Source organism: Melopsittacus undulatus, chromosome 2 (assembly GCF_012275295.1).
Source record: "Melopsittacus undulatus isolate bMelUnd1 chromosome 2, bMelUnd1.mat.Z, whole genome shotgun sequence".
Classification (NCBI taxonomy): domain Eukaryota; kingdom Metazoa; phylum Chordata; class Aves; order Psittaciformes; family Psittaculidae; genus Melopsittacus; species Melopsittacus undulatus.
Window position 1 is genome coordinate 15482369 of NC_047528.1, and position 16155 is coordinate 15498523.

Sequence of the window (16155 nt, forward strand, 5' to 3'; positions counted from 1 at the left end):
CATGAGCTGTGGGTGCTTCAGGGTCAAGGAAGAGAAAAAGGGATCTGGTGTCCTCAGCAGCTTTCCTGTTCCCCTTGTGGAAATCACTACTACCACAACTGAAACAGTAAATTCTGAACTGAGGGAGAGCTGTGACCCCCACCAAAACAGGCAGGATATAACTTTAGGCAGCATTATGACTCTTCAGTTAAACTGCTTCACATGCCATTCGTTCATTCAACTGGAGCAAAAGAAGGGAGAGGCAGGCCTTCTTTCAGAAGCTCAACCCTGGCCTTACTGATTTCCACAGCCAATATTTTCCCACTTAATCCTCTTCATTGTAATTCACATAAGTAAAATAAATACTCTGCAGAGGAAGTACCTGAGTTTGGCCATTATTTAACATGCACACAGTACCAGTTACTGTTATTAAGTCAATAAACAATCTTTATTCTGCTATTTTAAAAGAGGCAGCCTGCATTAAAAATACCCTTCGCATGGTAAAAACCGAACAAAACACCACATAGAGTGGAAGAAACACCACAAGCTACAACTTTTCTAGAACCACACACCAGTTTCCCTGATCATAGTAACTCCTTTGAACCCTCACACAATCCAGGGATCTGCACACTGCTTCCAGTTCCCCTTCACAGAACACATGGTAATAGCGGTGGAAAACAGGGCTGAGTTCTTGTGATTCCTTGCAGCCAACTGGAAACAACCCTGTATCCATGCTTTCCCCTTTCTTTTTTGAGCCACCTTTCAGGTGCCAGGGAACCAGCAAATCCTGAGAGTGAAAGGAGGTTCGATTAGTGTGAATGGGCAGTGTGGAGTCTGCTATGGGCTTTGCATCCCAGCCTTTGTCCTTTGGATCACTAAGGAGTCGGTCAGAACACACTGAGTCTTGACTGCTGCTGTCAGAGAGCTGATCACTGAGTGGTCTCTGGGCCGTGCCAGTGTTAATTTCCTCCTCTTTGTCTTTACTACCATTCTTTTCCTTAAGGTATTTAGACTTCTGGTTTTTGTATTCTTGTTCCATTGCCCAGACATAAATGAGTGCTGTTCCACCAGGTCTCAGAAGCCGGGCTAGTTCACGGATAGTAGCCAGTCTCCTCTCCTACAAAGGCAAAGTGGAAATATGAAGCTAGTATGTAAAAGACAGGAGAACAGAATGGTAGCAACTCTGCCTTACTGTCCTCCCCAAGATACAATAAAAATTAGAGGAACTTTTTTCCACTGTTCATTTTAATTCATAGCATAATCCATCAAGAGGAGCAAGCCAGGCCATTTTCCTAAGCACAAGTCCAGAACTCCATAGTCTAGAAGCTTGTTACAACAGAACAGTTCCTGCCAAGAGAAGCTTACACAGCCCAGAGATAAAGTAGACTAGTGAGTACTGTCCATTTGAAGATGGACAACAAAGGCAGAGAGAAAAAAAACAAAACACATACGAGATCTGCTTAAAATCTGAGCTGTGATGAACATACCTCTGATTGTCAAAGCAGAGCCCCCTTCTCTAGTGACATTAATTGTGAGCAGATAAAAATAAAACACAAGCACCTAGATCAAAGGGCATCTACCAAGCAAGAAAAGAATGTGAAGTCTTAAGAAGCAGCAGCACAGCAGCGTAACTCTGCTCTGACAACTGTTTATACCAAAAGCAAACCTTTGATTTTTCCTCATTTTTTTCTTCCCTTTTGCTTTCATGAGCCCAAACCAGCAGTTTTTAGTAGAATTAGTAGCTGTGCACAGCCATAAAACAGTATAGTGGAGCACAGAGAGGGGTGACTTACCACTGTTGAGAAATGGTGGATTACAGCAATCGAGATGCAGGCATCACAAGAACCACTGCGCATTGGCACTGACAGCGCATCGCAGACAAAAGCCTCCAGATTTTTCTCTCCACAAATATCCACCAGGTTTTTGCTGCGGTCACAGCCAACCTATAACAAAGTGTTTCATTAGGTTTTTCGTAAGAGGATAATTACAAGACTGGAAAATGATTTTCACTTGATGCTTACAGTAATAGAGTCATCACAGTCTCCTACTGAGGTAACACAGTTTAAAATAAAAACAAGAGCAAGTGTGAGAAAATGGCTTTAAGAGTCATATATGGTTCCCAGGTGTGAACAAAAAGTAAAAACCCTGATGCTTTAAAACAAAGGTGGCAGACTGGGTATTAGACAGCTCATTGGAGCACCCTGATTTTGAACCAGCTTAAGACAGAACAGGTTTCAACCCAGCCTCTCAAAGCTGTCTCTTAAGGTATCCTGAAACCAGAAAAACAAGAGGTGACCTAAACTCAGCATTTTCTTTTCCTTCCAGTTGCCCTTTGTAACCTGACAACATTTGAAACAGCCAAATACTGAACTCACAAAAGCTGCATGTGCAACTTCAAAGGACAATCTGGTGACTTTGGTGGCATCACTGCAGTATATGGCACAGTTTCACCACTGCAGTATAAGTAAAGAAGTGCCCCTGTTTGCCTCAGTATCACAACCCACAAGGATGTAAGCACAGTATTATTTTCTGAGGTCCTGTATAGCGGCAATCAAATGACCCCTAGAAACCACTCCAGAACACCTCATAAGACATTTCTTTTTTTTCCCCTTTGAACCTTGCCAGTGTCCAGGCCAAAGATGGTGAGAAGGTTGTTTTACATGCTTGCATAAACCCACTAAATCCAAACTGAACAAAGAGTGGGGTATGTACCACCCTCATTTTCATTTCCATCACACACAATGAATACTCAAACCAAAGCCCTGCTAACAAGATATATACAGAACTCAGCTTGCATGACAATACTGAATTTATTTGATATATGATCAGCAATAGGCAGACAGCAGAAAACAGATTCAGAATCCTAAATATTTACTGATGACAATGTTTACTGCATTTGACACAGAAAGAATACTTGATGCAAGATGAACAGCAAACAACTTCATAACATCCTTCCAGTATCTGAAGGGGCCTATAAGGGTGGTGAGGAGGGACTCTTCATTAGGGACTGCAGAGACAGGACAAGGGGTAATGGGTTAAAACTTAAACAGGGGAAGTTAGATTGGATATAAGGGAAAAGTTCCTTATTGTAAGGGTGGTGAAGCACTGGAATGGGTTGCCCAAGGAAGTTGTGAATGCTCCATCCCCAGCAGTGTTCAAGACCAGGTTGGACAGAGCCTTGGGTGGCATGGTTTAGTGCAAGGTGTCCCTGCCCATGGCAGGGGGGTTGGAACTAGATGATCTTAAGGTCCTTTCCAACCCTAACTATTCTATGATTCTATGATTCCAACTTGCTCTGGTAAATCAACCCAGCAGAGACAAACAGTACTGCTAAAATAAAAATTCTGGTTTGCAATGATTAATGAAAATATGTTTATTTTCCATTATAACTTTTCATGTTACCAGTCCAAATAATTTTAGCTTTTAGTCTTCCATCACAGCTTTGCAGAAAACCCGGATTCTGTTCTAGTCATATGTCCTGAAAGCTTCCAGGTTAGCTGCTTTCTAGTCAAGTCCCTGACTTCTGGTCCAAAGAAAATGAAACAGTTGTGAAAATGCCAATCTGACAACCCAAGATAATCCTTCAGAAAAGCAGTACTATGAATATGCAAATATTGTCCCGCCAATTAGCATTAAACACACCTGGTAAGATTAATCCTAGCACTGCCTTCTTCCCATTTATTCCTTGGCTTCTCTGTGTTTACTGAAGCACTGAGCAAGTAGTGTTATTTATTAATTAAAAAAAGGATACTCTTGTTTATTTGGAAGAAAACATATATCCGTGTCATTTCACACCGGAAGCCAACTGAGGCATCTTTTAATTATTCGCATGATGGAATGGGATTTAGGTGACAACTTGTATGTTAGAGATTCCACACCTCATTACCAGTGCCTTCAACTACTTCAGCAATTAAGACATTAGCATTCAGTATTTAGTAAAACTCAGAGGACTGAATTCACTGCTGGCACAATGGAGAGGAATATTTGCAACTTCCAGTGACAACAAGCTTTCCCACAGAGAACTGCTTTGGCCCTGTGCATCTATAGTAAAAACAGGCTGGATAAAGGAACTCAATCACCCCCTCCCAAAATGACCTTGAAGAGGACTACACTGCATGTTGATGAAATCCAATGAACTGAGAATGAGAACAAAGGCATGGCTGCCAGAATGTGAGCTCCTCATTTGCATCTAAATTATATGAAATAATTACGAAGTCAGGCTTACTTGTATTGTCAGACTTATTAAAGTGATGCTGCATCCAAAGCAAAAAGATTCGGTTTTATGGTGGAAATGATGATCTTAAAATGGATCACTTTGAACATTCAGCTGCTCTAAAATAGGCGTATTAAGCTAAAACTTAACATAGTTTCAATGTAAACATCAAAATAGGTGCTATGCATGTATGCATAAGTGCTGAACACAAGGAGTCACTGCAGATCTGCCTGGTGCTGAAGCTAAGTAAATGTACCGTCCTCACTAGAATTATCTCTGAATATTTTAAAGGAATTATCACCACATTCCTGTATTTTCTAGTTTACAAGAAACATGGATTCATTAAAAAACAAAATACATTGGTTTCAGTCACTTAGAAAACAAACTAGCAGGAAGCAGCTAACTTTGGTGGCGCAGTGCCAGCTTACAGCTGGAAAATGAGCCTGCCATTCTTACAAGTACACCAAATTGGGGCAGAGACCCTAAACTCGGCTTTTCACAACTGCTACTGATTTCTGCATTCTGAAGCTCACAGAAGCTTTGATGTGATGAAGCTTCATTTACAGAAAATGGTTCAAGGGACTTTTTTAATTTAGAGCAGAATTATTTTTATCTAATTAAACATGTAATCAAAACTTTATTTTTAAATCTCAAAATACAACTGAAATGCTTTTAATTTTTGCCAGTTTGTAACTCTGATGTTGATGCTCAGCACAGCATAGTGGCGAAGAGTGGAGGAAGGTAGGCAATTTTTGTTAGTTCATTGTCCAAAACCAAGAGAATCAAGTACCACCTCCTGGTCAGCCATACATTTTAAGGTTCCCTGTTTCTTATTATCTGTAAGTCCTCTCAATCATTCCTTATGCCTGTTTTCCAAATTATATGTAATTATACCTGTTCTCCTTATCCCAGTTTTCCAAATCAAATTCCTTGTTCAACCCCCCTAATTTCTTATGTGTATCTCAAATAGCACTGTTTACTATTCAGCTGAATCTACTTTTTAGCGGGTCCACCTCCCCGTAACTTGCTCTACACCTTTTAGTATTTCCCCAAAGGAGGGTAGCTTCCCACATTTCTTGTAATTTACTCCAGGCAGCCATTCCCACATCCCTGCCTTTTTGGGGAGTACCTCCATCCCTCTCTTCACTGCTTTTCTGTGATGTGGATAATGGCTCACAGGAGCTCCAGAGTGGCCACTGGTGAATGTACTGGGGCTCAAAATCCACTTACAATGAAAGTCAGTGCCTGAAAGCCCTGTTAAAAATGTACCTGGATAAACATTTACTACACCTGACTCTTGTATCAACTTTTAAGTCAGGAGATCTGTATTAGTATGGAGGCCTGTCACTCTGCATCTATAACCCCAGCAAACACAAAACTTACAGAAAAGGCAAAAGCATGTCATCATCCTGGCATACAGCACTCCCTCCTTAGCGTGCTGGGTAACACAAATCTTTAGATTAACAAGTATCAAAAAAGACCAAGATACAAGGAGGATAAGGGAAGGGAGAAACAAACATAACACCTGTGGTTTGTCTGAGTTTGCAGCAGCTCTGTGCTGGCTTCCTGAGAATGGGATAACACAAGCAGATACCCCATCCTGCTCCTTTGCATTTCCAGGCACTTTCACCTCCACTGTTTCAGTCAGGAGTAACTAAACTAAGTTTCATACAATCTCTCTCATGCAGTGTTTTGGAATAGATCATTAGGGGCAAAAGGCCCCAAATAGTTTGCTTTGTAATGGTGCTGAAGATCTGCAAGAGATAAATCCTTTTGCAGGCTTAAATAAAAGACCTTAAAAAGGTCAGTGCTGCCCACCATGATATATTTTTTTTCCTACATTATCTCATTATAACTAACTCTACCTTGTAGAATTAGTTCATTTAAGTATCTGGAAACTTGATTGATTCAGCACATTAAAAACTGATGAAGAAAACGACATCTAATTCTGAAATCCAGCCGCCAAATAGAATTCTGTGGCTCCCTAGAGAAACACCTCAGCTATAACTAATAGCATAAGAGCCTCAAGGAATCAAATTACATTCCAGCAAACACAGACATATGTAGAAAAAGAGACACCAGCACAGCCACAGCAAGACAAACGAATCTCCTTGCTCCAGTTGGTCTGAGTCAGGCCTTTAGCATTCCTTTCACGTAGTGTTTTGCTTTGCAATTGCATACAGTCAGGGCGTCTGTGGAACTGCTATGGCTAAAACCTGAAGTTCATTTCTCAATAATAAAGCATCAGAACAAAGCTGAGCAAGTCAGTGTTCATTCTGGTTTTGTGCTGCTGTTGCCCAGTTCCTTCTAAGCTCTTTTTCCACATCTTCCATTATTTCAACAGCTCCAATTTATTGAGAGAAAAGGGCAGGAATGGTTCTTCTGCTTTGCCCTCTGATTCCTAAAAGCAAGTGAACTTGCTCCAGGTGTACCTTTACCAATTAGTTTTGTCCTTCCTGCTTTTTACTCACTACTAGTAAGTCCTCTGGATAGGAATCTGTTCTCAGTCAACAGGGACCCAGTGACACTAAAACCCCCACCACTGTGCAACCATACTGCAGCAAATATTCACCTTCCCTCTTCCCCACATCCTGACAAAATCAAACCTGCATGCAGTTGCAGTGGATCCCAGTTTAGTACAATGAAGAAAATGAAGATGCGTATCTCACAGCAAAAGGGTGTCTTACAAGGTCATGTGAAATACAAGCTACATTACTGATTACCATCGAATGGGACATATTACAGAGAGAAATGTCTATATTAAAGCAAACCATTTTGGTTCCTGCCATGCCATCCCTTTTATTCCTAGCATCAGTACTCTGACAACAAAGAGTAATTTCTTTACATAGATAAAGAAAAAAATACCTACCCAATGGCATTTTAAGTTGTAACTGGATTTCCCATCAGTTTACCAGTTCAATTAAAAATGTAAACCATAAAACTGGAAGGCTTCAATGTCCTTCACTCACACCCTGGCACTGTAAGGATGCTGAATGTTCCTGTGGGGATTTACACACCACCACACCTACTGAAGGCTGGAAACTGGGAGACAGAGCTAAAGCTCATAAAAATTGATGAGATATATTGCAATGATGTCAACTGCCTCTGGAATAAAACCCTTGTGGTGATGGGGGGATGGGTAAGGCTGAACCTTAGCATTCTGTAAAAGTCCTGCTTATAGATATGAATATTAATCACTTAAATTCACTTAAGTATAAAATAATTTAAATAAAGTGTTAAAACAATTTCCCAAATGTGGTTGGGTGGGAAAGGGACTGTATAAAAGCAGCCACAAAACCATTTTCTCTTTTGCATTCACTCAATAAAAAAGCTGGATGTGACAGAAAAAAGAAAAAGTAATCTGAAACTTTATTAAATTCAATCTTTCTCCAGTCTTTGTCCTAATTACATCAGACTTTGATTCCATCCGCACTCAATCTGAATTTGTCATGAAATTGCTGCTCTTTCACTGTGTCAGATAAATGCAGCCATTACAGTGCTGTCATTTTCATTGAGTGTAGATGGACTTAACATGCATTTCATTGTCACACAACAGCACTCAAGTAGATCAGGCTATGTATAATCATCCAAAGAAACTGAAGCAAATACAATAGTATAGGCCACAGTGGAGACATTTTCAGACAGTGCCTGAAGATGAAAACCATCAAACGAGCTACCTTAGCTTTGATCTACTATCATTAGTGCTGCTACTTAAAGTATCCTATCTAAAAAAGTATAGTAGCCTTTAGAGCACATTGCTTGCCTCCAGGAAGTACTTGCCTCAAGTTTTCAGTATTTCTGAGTCAAAACACTCCGAGCTACATATCTATACTAACAGTGCTCTTCCACCCCTAAATAACTCCTAATTTCACAGCACTGCTTTATTGCTTCTTTCCCAGCGGGGCCCAGGCTAAGAGCTCCAGTGCACTGTGCATAAAAACTTACCAAGAACCACAGCAACTGCTGTGAGGGAAAGGCTGCAGTAGTTAAGTTTCTCCCTGATTTTATGTCCCCAAGTCAAGAAGAGTAAATGAGGGAGGAAACCAATGCCCTGCTTCTAGGGAGCACTACTCTTATCAGTTTACTTGATATACAAAGCATGTTCTGTAACCCCTCACCCTCAGCTCTATGCACGGCTCACAGTAAATGGAAATAACACAGTTCCCTTCTTGAGATACCTTGTCAAAAGCTTGAAATATTTGTAATGACGACACAGATGCACTCTTTTTAACCACGCTTTGGCTGACACATAAAAATAATTATAGTACAAAGAAGGAGTCACATCCATCCTCCTGAGACTCAGTTCTGGCTTGCAGGTGAAAATAAGCAAATGCAATGTCTAGACTCTAGTTCCAACCAAGAACAGCTCACTGTCACCAGCAGGAAATAAAACATCAAGGAAGGCCAACTGAATGAAGCTATTCCCAGATCCTGTTTATAAAACTGCCTCAACTGCTTCTCTAAGTTTACTCCCTTTCACTGTTGCTTTTCACATTTTGGACTTCTCCTGCAGGTACCTATGAAATAAGGTAACTCCTAAAGTAACAGAGGAGAGGGGCTGCTTTTCCTCCGACTCCCAGTAGATCTTTCTTTCCTTTAGTTGGTTAATAGTGGGCTCCCAAAACAGGCTGGTGCTGGTAACTGCTGAACACAACATCTTAGAGATTTCACCTTCGAAGCCTACCACAAACCTACACAACAGCACTTTACTAAATTCATTCTAGGACCCAGTAACCTTCATGGTTCCCTGATAAACATTTCTCCTCTCTAGTTAGGTTTGCTGATTTTTCTCACAGAAGAAATGAGTGAAAGAATGTACTGAACATTAATAATTATACTCAGGCTACAGCAGCCAGGCATCGGCATGCCTACTTTATAAATCAGTTGATTTTGTTCTAGCTTATAAGAACAGTAATGGAAATAAATCCATTACTAATACAGACAAGGCTGTATTAGCCATATAAAACTTATGGTTTATAGTGGAATATAAACAGCAGGACAGAAATTCCTGAGACAGACAAACAAGTCTGACTTTTATTATTAATAATGAATGTTTTGCCTTACACAGAAGTTTTCAAGCCTGGTGGATTTCAAAGTGTTTCACAGTACAAGAACAGGACAAGAACATGAAAGATTGAGACAATCCTAGAACAGGGGAGAGCTGATATCATAACACAAACCTCTCAGATATATTTTGGGTAAAAAAAAAAAATTGTGAAGTTTGGTCCTTGCAAAAAATTCTTTGAAATATTTGCAATAAAAACTATCTCTTGGTTCATATTTGCATGTGCTTCCTACCTCTCTGATAGGAAAGAAGTAAAACTGCTGTAAGTACAGACTGAGGCAGTGAATGTGACAGCAACATCAGCAAGAATGACATCAGAACTGTCTAAAAGTGAAGAGAGAGAGAGAAAGGCCACAAATCTGTGCTGAAGTTGAGAGTCCCCCATGAATTTTATGTTGTCATATTTACTGGGCCTATGCACAGAGTCAGAGGTGGGACAGCCAAACACATCATTCACAGATGAGCCTCACCACCAGACAGAAGGGAATTGGAGAGGATACATGAAAAGTAGTGCTGCTGGAGATTTCAGGGGCATGTACATTGCATTTCTCACCCACCAGTCAAGTGAAAAACTAGTGGGAAGCATTCAAACTGTTCATCCATTTTCCCTTGTAATAAGTTCAACATAAAAGGCTAAAGCATCCATTACAAATTTTCAATCCAGAACACCCATTACTTTTTTTTTTTCAATTAACATACTTTCATCTGCAAAGCAAAAGTGGCTTTGAAAAAAGAAGGGTAATTGCACATAGTGAATGGATGTGAAAACCTAACACAACTGGTAACTGATCTTGGGTTAGGAAACAGCTTTCTGTTCCTGGCACTCTTCCCACAAGTGAAGCTCCAGCATGGAATAAACACTAGTACCAATGCAAACAAAGGACAGTAGCTACTACTTACCATGTATAAGTCCTCATTGATGCCTAGATACTTCCCATTGCCACAACCAACATCAGCCACTATTGAGCCTTTTGGTAGGGACCTGAGAAACTCCACAATTCGGGGCCATGGGCTATGCCTAGTACTGCTGAAGTGTGTGGCTATCTCTTCATACACCTTGTGTACATATTCTTGCTCCAGCTTAGAGGCCTGCATCTCATTGTGAGGAAATGAAGGTTGTACCCGGCTTTGTGGTCCTTTCTGGCTGTCACAAACAGATGGGTAAACTAGATATAGCAACAGATGCACAAAAAAATACTTTGTTAAAGTGATTCCTTGTTGATTAAACTTATTTAGCAAAATAAAATTAAAAGTGAAACATTAAAATGAAAAAAATGCTTCATTCCTCCTTTACCTTTTAAAAACTTAAATGCAGGATGAACTGCAAAAGTGTTTGGTTTCTTTAGAACAAGCAGCCTGCCCATATGTACCACAGGCTACTTGCAGTGATCAATCATCCTGCTAAGTTAACAAGGTTTATGTTTTCAAAACTCAGATGGTGCCTATAATAACAAAGATCATGACATTGCTGCAGTTCAGCCTCTGAAATTCTCTTCTGAAGGCACAAATGGACCTCAATTCCATGTAATCATTGAGCCACCTATCTCCTACATTCTGTCCTGCCCTAAGGCATTTACATGGCTCTATCACTGCAGATCTGATTGCTTCTCCTTCTCTAATGTACTTAATTTCACAAAATTGAAGTCTTCTTCGCATAAAAACAACTAAAACTGACTGGAACATGAAGAATAGTAGCTATTTCTATTCTGTTGCATGACTGCAGAACTTGAGGTCCCCGCAGAAATGCAAGATACCAAATTACTTGCCCAGCTCTGGAGCAAGCCAAATGCCTTTCTGTATAGAGCAATCATACAGATGCAATCAACTCCAATGATATAATATGCCTAACCTCGAGCTGTTCAGGAATGGCTATCATGACTGCCAAAAACACCCACAGGGGTAAACTGGTTGGCTAATAAAATGCTTACATATTGGCAATAAATAATAATTTTGACTTGAAGATCTCCTCAAGACACTTACTGCAATTGCAAGGGCTTCTCCTCACTTTCCTGAATGTAAATGATGTCCTTGTTTCTCTTCGATTCAGTGTTAAATCTCCAGCATTAGCAGTGATTGTTCCAACTTTCTGCCCAAGCTCAGATGCTTGAATGACATCATATTTTCGAGGTGTAATCCTAAAACAAAGTAACACGAAATAAAAGAATAATTCAATTTGCATCAGAAAAAAGAATCCAATCCATCATTATAAGGCAGCAATTCTTACACACTGTGACATATGTGATTATAACACTATTTAATATACGGCTGCTTTTCAGTTTTCAACTTAATTCCATTTCAGATGAAAAAAAAAAGAGCTGGCAGAAACTAATGATGTTAATTAAAGTGTTATTTGATTGCAAGTAATTACATTTCCCTCCCTTCCTTTCCTTCCATAAAAGTTTGACTGTTTATTTTCCTAGGACTTTTTTAATATTTGTTTTCTACAAAAACATATATTTGCTAAAGATACACTACTAGAAATGGTGGCTGTGGGTATAGAAGCATAGAACTGACTGAGCTCTACATTAGCAGACTGAAGTTTCTTGTTTCAAATAGGCCTCTCCAGTGAATTCTGCTTTGCAACAGAATGCCTTTTCCATTTACTGACAACAGAAGATGCGAAGAATGCAGCACTCCAGGAGATTTGCTGAAATGCCTAAAGGGACAAACTTTGCTGTAGAGCTTTCTTGACCAAAATCAATCAAGCAAATTGGGAACAGAGGTGCTTAAGCTACTTTGGGATGTGGCACAGATCTTAATGGAACAGAAAAGCAGTTTGCAGGACAAAATTCACAAGACAAAAGTGATTTGGAACTTTCCTGGGTGACAAAAGTTTCAAATAATTTTATTAAAAGTTTTACATAGAAGTACCAAACCCAGGAATTTTTAATAGCTCGACAAATGAATCTCTCTCAAAACTGAGAAAAGGAAAAAGACAAAGTACAGTGTGAAACACGAGAGAAGAGAAACAGCTGCACCCACATGTAGCTTCTCATCACTTGCACATGGGAAAAAGTAAATACTGTTGGGACAAAATGAAAACTCATCAGGGAAACAGCTTAGCACTTCAAAGCTGTTACTGTCGCACTGAAGCACTTCTTGAACTTATGTCATCAAGGAGACTAATGCTGAAGATTCCTCAAGAAAAAACATCTCAAAGGAACTGGCCTCTCAGTGAAGCCCCTTCAGAACTGCTGACTCTGGGAGTCAGGCACAAAGTACCTGACCCTCAACAGGACAAGCTCTCACTATAAAACTGACTTCCCCATTGGTTAGCCGAGTTTAACCCTTATAGGATGAGCTAAAAGGGAAGTTGGGGCACGGGGGAAGTGTCTTTTATATCTTTTAATAAAGCAGAGCACTTATCTCAGATTTCTCCTGGAATCTTTCTGCAGGTCACATGAAACTGCTGACCAGTGGCTGTACTTAACCAAGAAGAATGATCCAAATGCTGAGAGGCAGCTTGCAGCCTGATCAGCATTACTGTACTTATCTGTAAGCCATCTTTCCTACTGCAGGGAAACTGATCTCTAACCCAGCCACAGGGAGAAAGTGTGCAGGTCCTTTCTGTCTGGAAATCAGGAAGTAGCATATCGATGCTCTATCTAAATGTTGCAAAAGGGAGACATGGAGCAGCCCCGAGAAAGGAAATCTCCCGAAGTCAGCCATGGAAAGAATGAGATCTAATAAAGAATTGCCTCGTTCATGGCAGATAATGAAGCTATGATGAATTAATCAGCTGAGGATGCCCAAAAGTCCCTCTACAGAACTTCAAATACTGAGTTTGCAGGTTCTCTATTCTCCAGAATAATTCCAAAACTGAATCTTTTGTTCTCTATTTGGACTTCTGAGGAGCAGATAAAAGACATCACAAGTGATCTTAAATGCATCCTGACATTATGTGTGTAAGTGAATTAATTGTACCCACTGGATGATTAATCTTGTGGATTACAATAGGATGCCTCACGGCATGATGGAAAGCTTACTTCAGCTGAGTATACTGACACACTATTGCTTTTAAAAATATACAGAAAAGCTATTTGTAGGAAAGGTGGATTAGCACTGGGACAGGAACTTACACATGAGTAGAAAGATCTAGGATCATCATTTCAAATCTAGTTTATGTCACTGGTTCTCAAAAGACAACTACCACTTGAAGGTACAAGTAATGATCTCATTCCAGTTGTTAGAAGGCAGGTTATACTGCCCCAACTTGAACACCTGCTGGCAAGTACTGCAAGTGTTCTGCATGAATCTCTCCTCTTGGAAGTTTGTCCGCCCAGGGCCAGCTTAGGAATAGCAGAGCTGGTGATCTTGGAGAAAGCTGTTATAAAGACAGCAGGGGCCTCAAGCAAGGGCCACCCCTTCTTTCACTTGAGCTGCTTTTAAACAGAGGCTGTCTTTCTGGGCCAGCCCCAACCACAGCTCTGTCTGTGCACAGCCACTGCCCCACTGCCCCCCAGGCTGACATCCCAGCCAGGCCCCATAAAGCTGCCTGATGCCCAGGGCTGGGGACTGGCCTCCAGCTCCCCTGGCAACAACAATGAGGTGGAAACTGCACTAAGTTGCAAATGACCTTTCCAAAAGGCAGTATTTGACAGGATAAAATAAGTAGCTTATAACACTGATATCAGTGTTCAGTCTTGTATACCAGAAAACAAAGGACTTCACTGCCTTGTGCCTCTATAATGATGCACATCACAAGGACCACTTGCTTTGTACAGGTATTTCATCTAATGAGGGAATATACAGGTGGTATAACCCCTCTGTAAAAATTAACAACGTAAAAGTCATTGGGGAGTTCAAATTCACCCTTCTTCACAATACAAATTATCCACAAAATTAAAAGGCAGAAAATCTTCTGCCAATAAAAGGATTTGATGTTTAATTTACACAGAATGTAATTAGTGTCTCCAATTGACTGCTGCATCCAGTGACAGCTTGGGTCAAACAAAGGAAGAAACATTTACCATGGGCATTTCTGTCAAACATGAAGGTTTCTATACTCTCCTGAAGTACAGGAGAGTGACTGCTGTCACTCACAGAGCTTGCCAAGGTTTTAGCTTTTTTGCCAATGTCAGCACTCCTATTGTAGGTAGCTCCCAGTGCTACATGATTTAAAAAGCATGTATTTAAACTCTACAATAAGCAAAGCCTCAAGACATATTTTAAAAAACCCAAACACACTCAGTACAATACAGCCTTATCAGTAATTAAAAGTGTCCCTAAAGCAGCTCTTCTCTAAAGCCTTTGGCGTACCTGATCCAACAGGAAAAGCTGTGGGCTGAAAAGAAAGGAAATGGCAAAACTAATTGCACTACAATCAATTCTTTGCCAGCTCAGACTCATTGAGTACTTTCACAGTGCAGATGTGACAGCAATTTCTGAGCAAAACTTCACTTGTGACAGCAGCAGGAAACGAGCTTAGGGACTGGCAATTAACTTCCTAAAATCCTCAATTTTCTCAGTTTAACCTGAGCAAAGGAATGAATTTGTATATTTATTATAAAATTTTACTTGATTTCTTTCAGAGCAATTTAAAAAACAGTGTCATTAACAAAGCAAACAACATACACTATTCTCCTATCAGCAGTGCAAGGACTCTTACACATACCCATGTGTCCACAAGTATCTGGATTCTCCAGCCATCACCAATAAACTGCATCGGGGCAGCATAATTGCCACTGTACGGCCATCAGGGTGTTTGAAATCCATCACAATCTAAAAAGAAACAACATCAGCCACCATGAACAAGCATGACCTACAGAGCTTCATATACATGCCAGGCATTCACAAATCCTAGCTTTCTTTGTCTCTTTAACATGTCCATCAGAATATTGCCGTGAAACAGATATATATTTCCTAAGGATGCAAAAATCTCTAGGTTTCTGTCCATAAGATCTCTCCTTTTTAGCACTGTGTTAGAAAATCTGAGACATGTTAATTATCTATACATGTGTATAAATAATTAAAATACTATTTTTTTTCTTTTTAACAGTAACAACTTTCCTTGTGAGTACACAGTAGCCTTGGGTGACATGGTTTAGTGAGGTGTCCCTGCCCATGGCAGGGGGGTTGGAACTAGATGATCTTAAGGTCCCTTCCAAACCTAACTATTCTATGATTCTATGATTTAACCTCTGTGTGTACCATATACCTGTGAGGGAGGAAAGGATTACTACCCCTCAGCTAAAGGCAATTGCATCAAAGGAAAAAAGGGCTCATTTGCTGTAACTCAGACACCTGAAAGGCAGGTACCTGGGCTAAAGCAGTCAGCTGCTGTCTTTTTGTTAAGTCTATGCAGGGAGACAAACATCTCCCCAGAGTGACTCATCCTATCCTAGAGCTAAGTGAAGTGGAATGACCCTTATGCCCTCTGGAAATGCCTATCCATTCACAGCAGATTGAGCTCAGACAACTAACATAGCTTAGATGCATAACATTCAGATTACCAGGAATGGGTGAGAGAAGTAATTTCCAACCTGCCTACATTTTTGGAGGTTTACAGCACAGCAAGCACATGCAGTCTCCCAAGATCCTGACTAAGATGCCAACTACCAGACCATCCTTTTATTATTTGTCACCCAGCTTCTAGCGATGGCAATATACCAAGGTAGCACTTTCAGCTTTATTCCAATTTCACAGCCCAGATGGCAGTGCTACATTTTGCTTCTGCTTGGGCTAGGAATGTTATCCTTTCACATTTCCCAAATGAGAGAAACTCTCGCTGTGGAAAATAATAAACACACCAAGTGAGTTACAGAAGATTTATCATAAAAGAAAACTAGTCAAAACCTATTCAAGTCAGCAGTTCCTGCTACACTGGAGAATCAACACCATGAAAGTGCTGCCACCTGACTTGTAACCTACTAAGTTTACAACTTAAAAATGGGCTTAC

At 40.3% G+C, this 16155-nt stretch overlaps 1 protein-coding gene across 3 annotated transcripts in view; it reads right to left on the minus strand.

Annotated features, from left to right (window-relative positions):
• Positions 1–403: 403 nt before the first annotated feature.
• The window catches only part of ALKBH8 (alkB homolog 8, tRNA methyltransferase), a 53861-nt gene continuing 38109 nt past the window's right edge, over positions 404–16155 (minus strand). For all 3 annotated transcript variants that reach the window (XM_031049613.2, XM_031049612.2, XM_005149732.4), the window contains exons 8-12: positions 14872–14978; positions 11238–11392; positions 10158–10423; positions 1773–1922; positions 404–1096 (exon numbers count right to left, since the gene is read on the minus strand). In XM_031049613.2, coding sequence (XP_030905473.2) covers positions 527–1096; positions 1773–1922; positions 10158–10423; positions 11238–11392; positions 14872–14978 — 1248 coding nt within the window. In that variant the 3' untranslated portion in view covers positions 404–526. The remainder of the gene's footprint in view (positions 1097–1772; positions 1923–10157; positions 10424–11237; positions 11393–14871; positions 14979–16155) is intronic.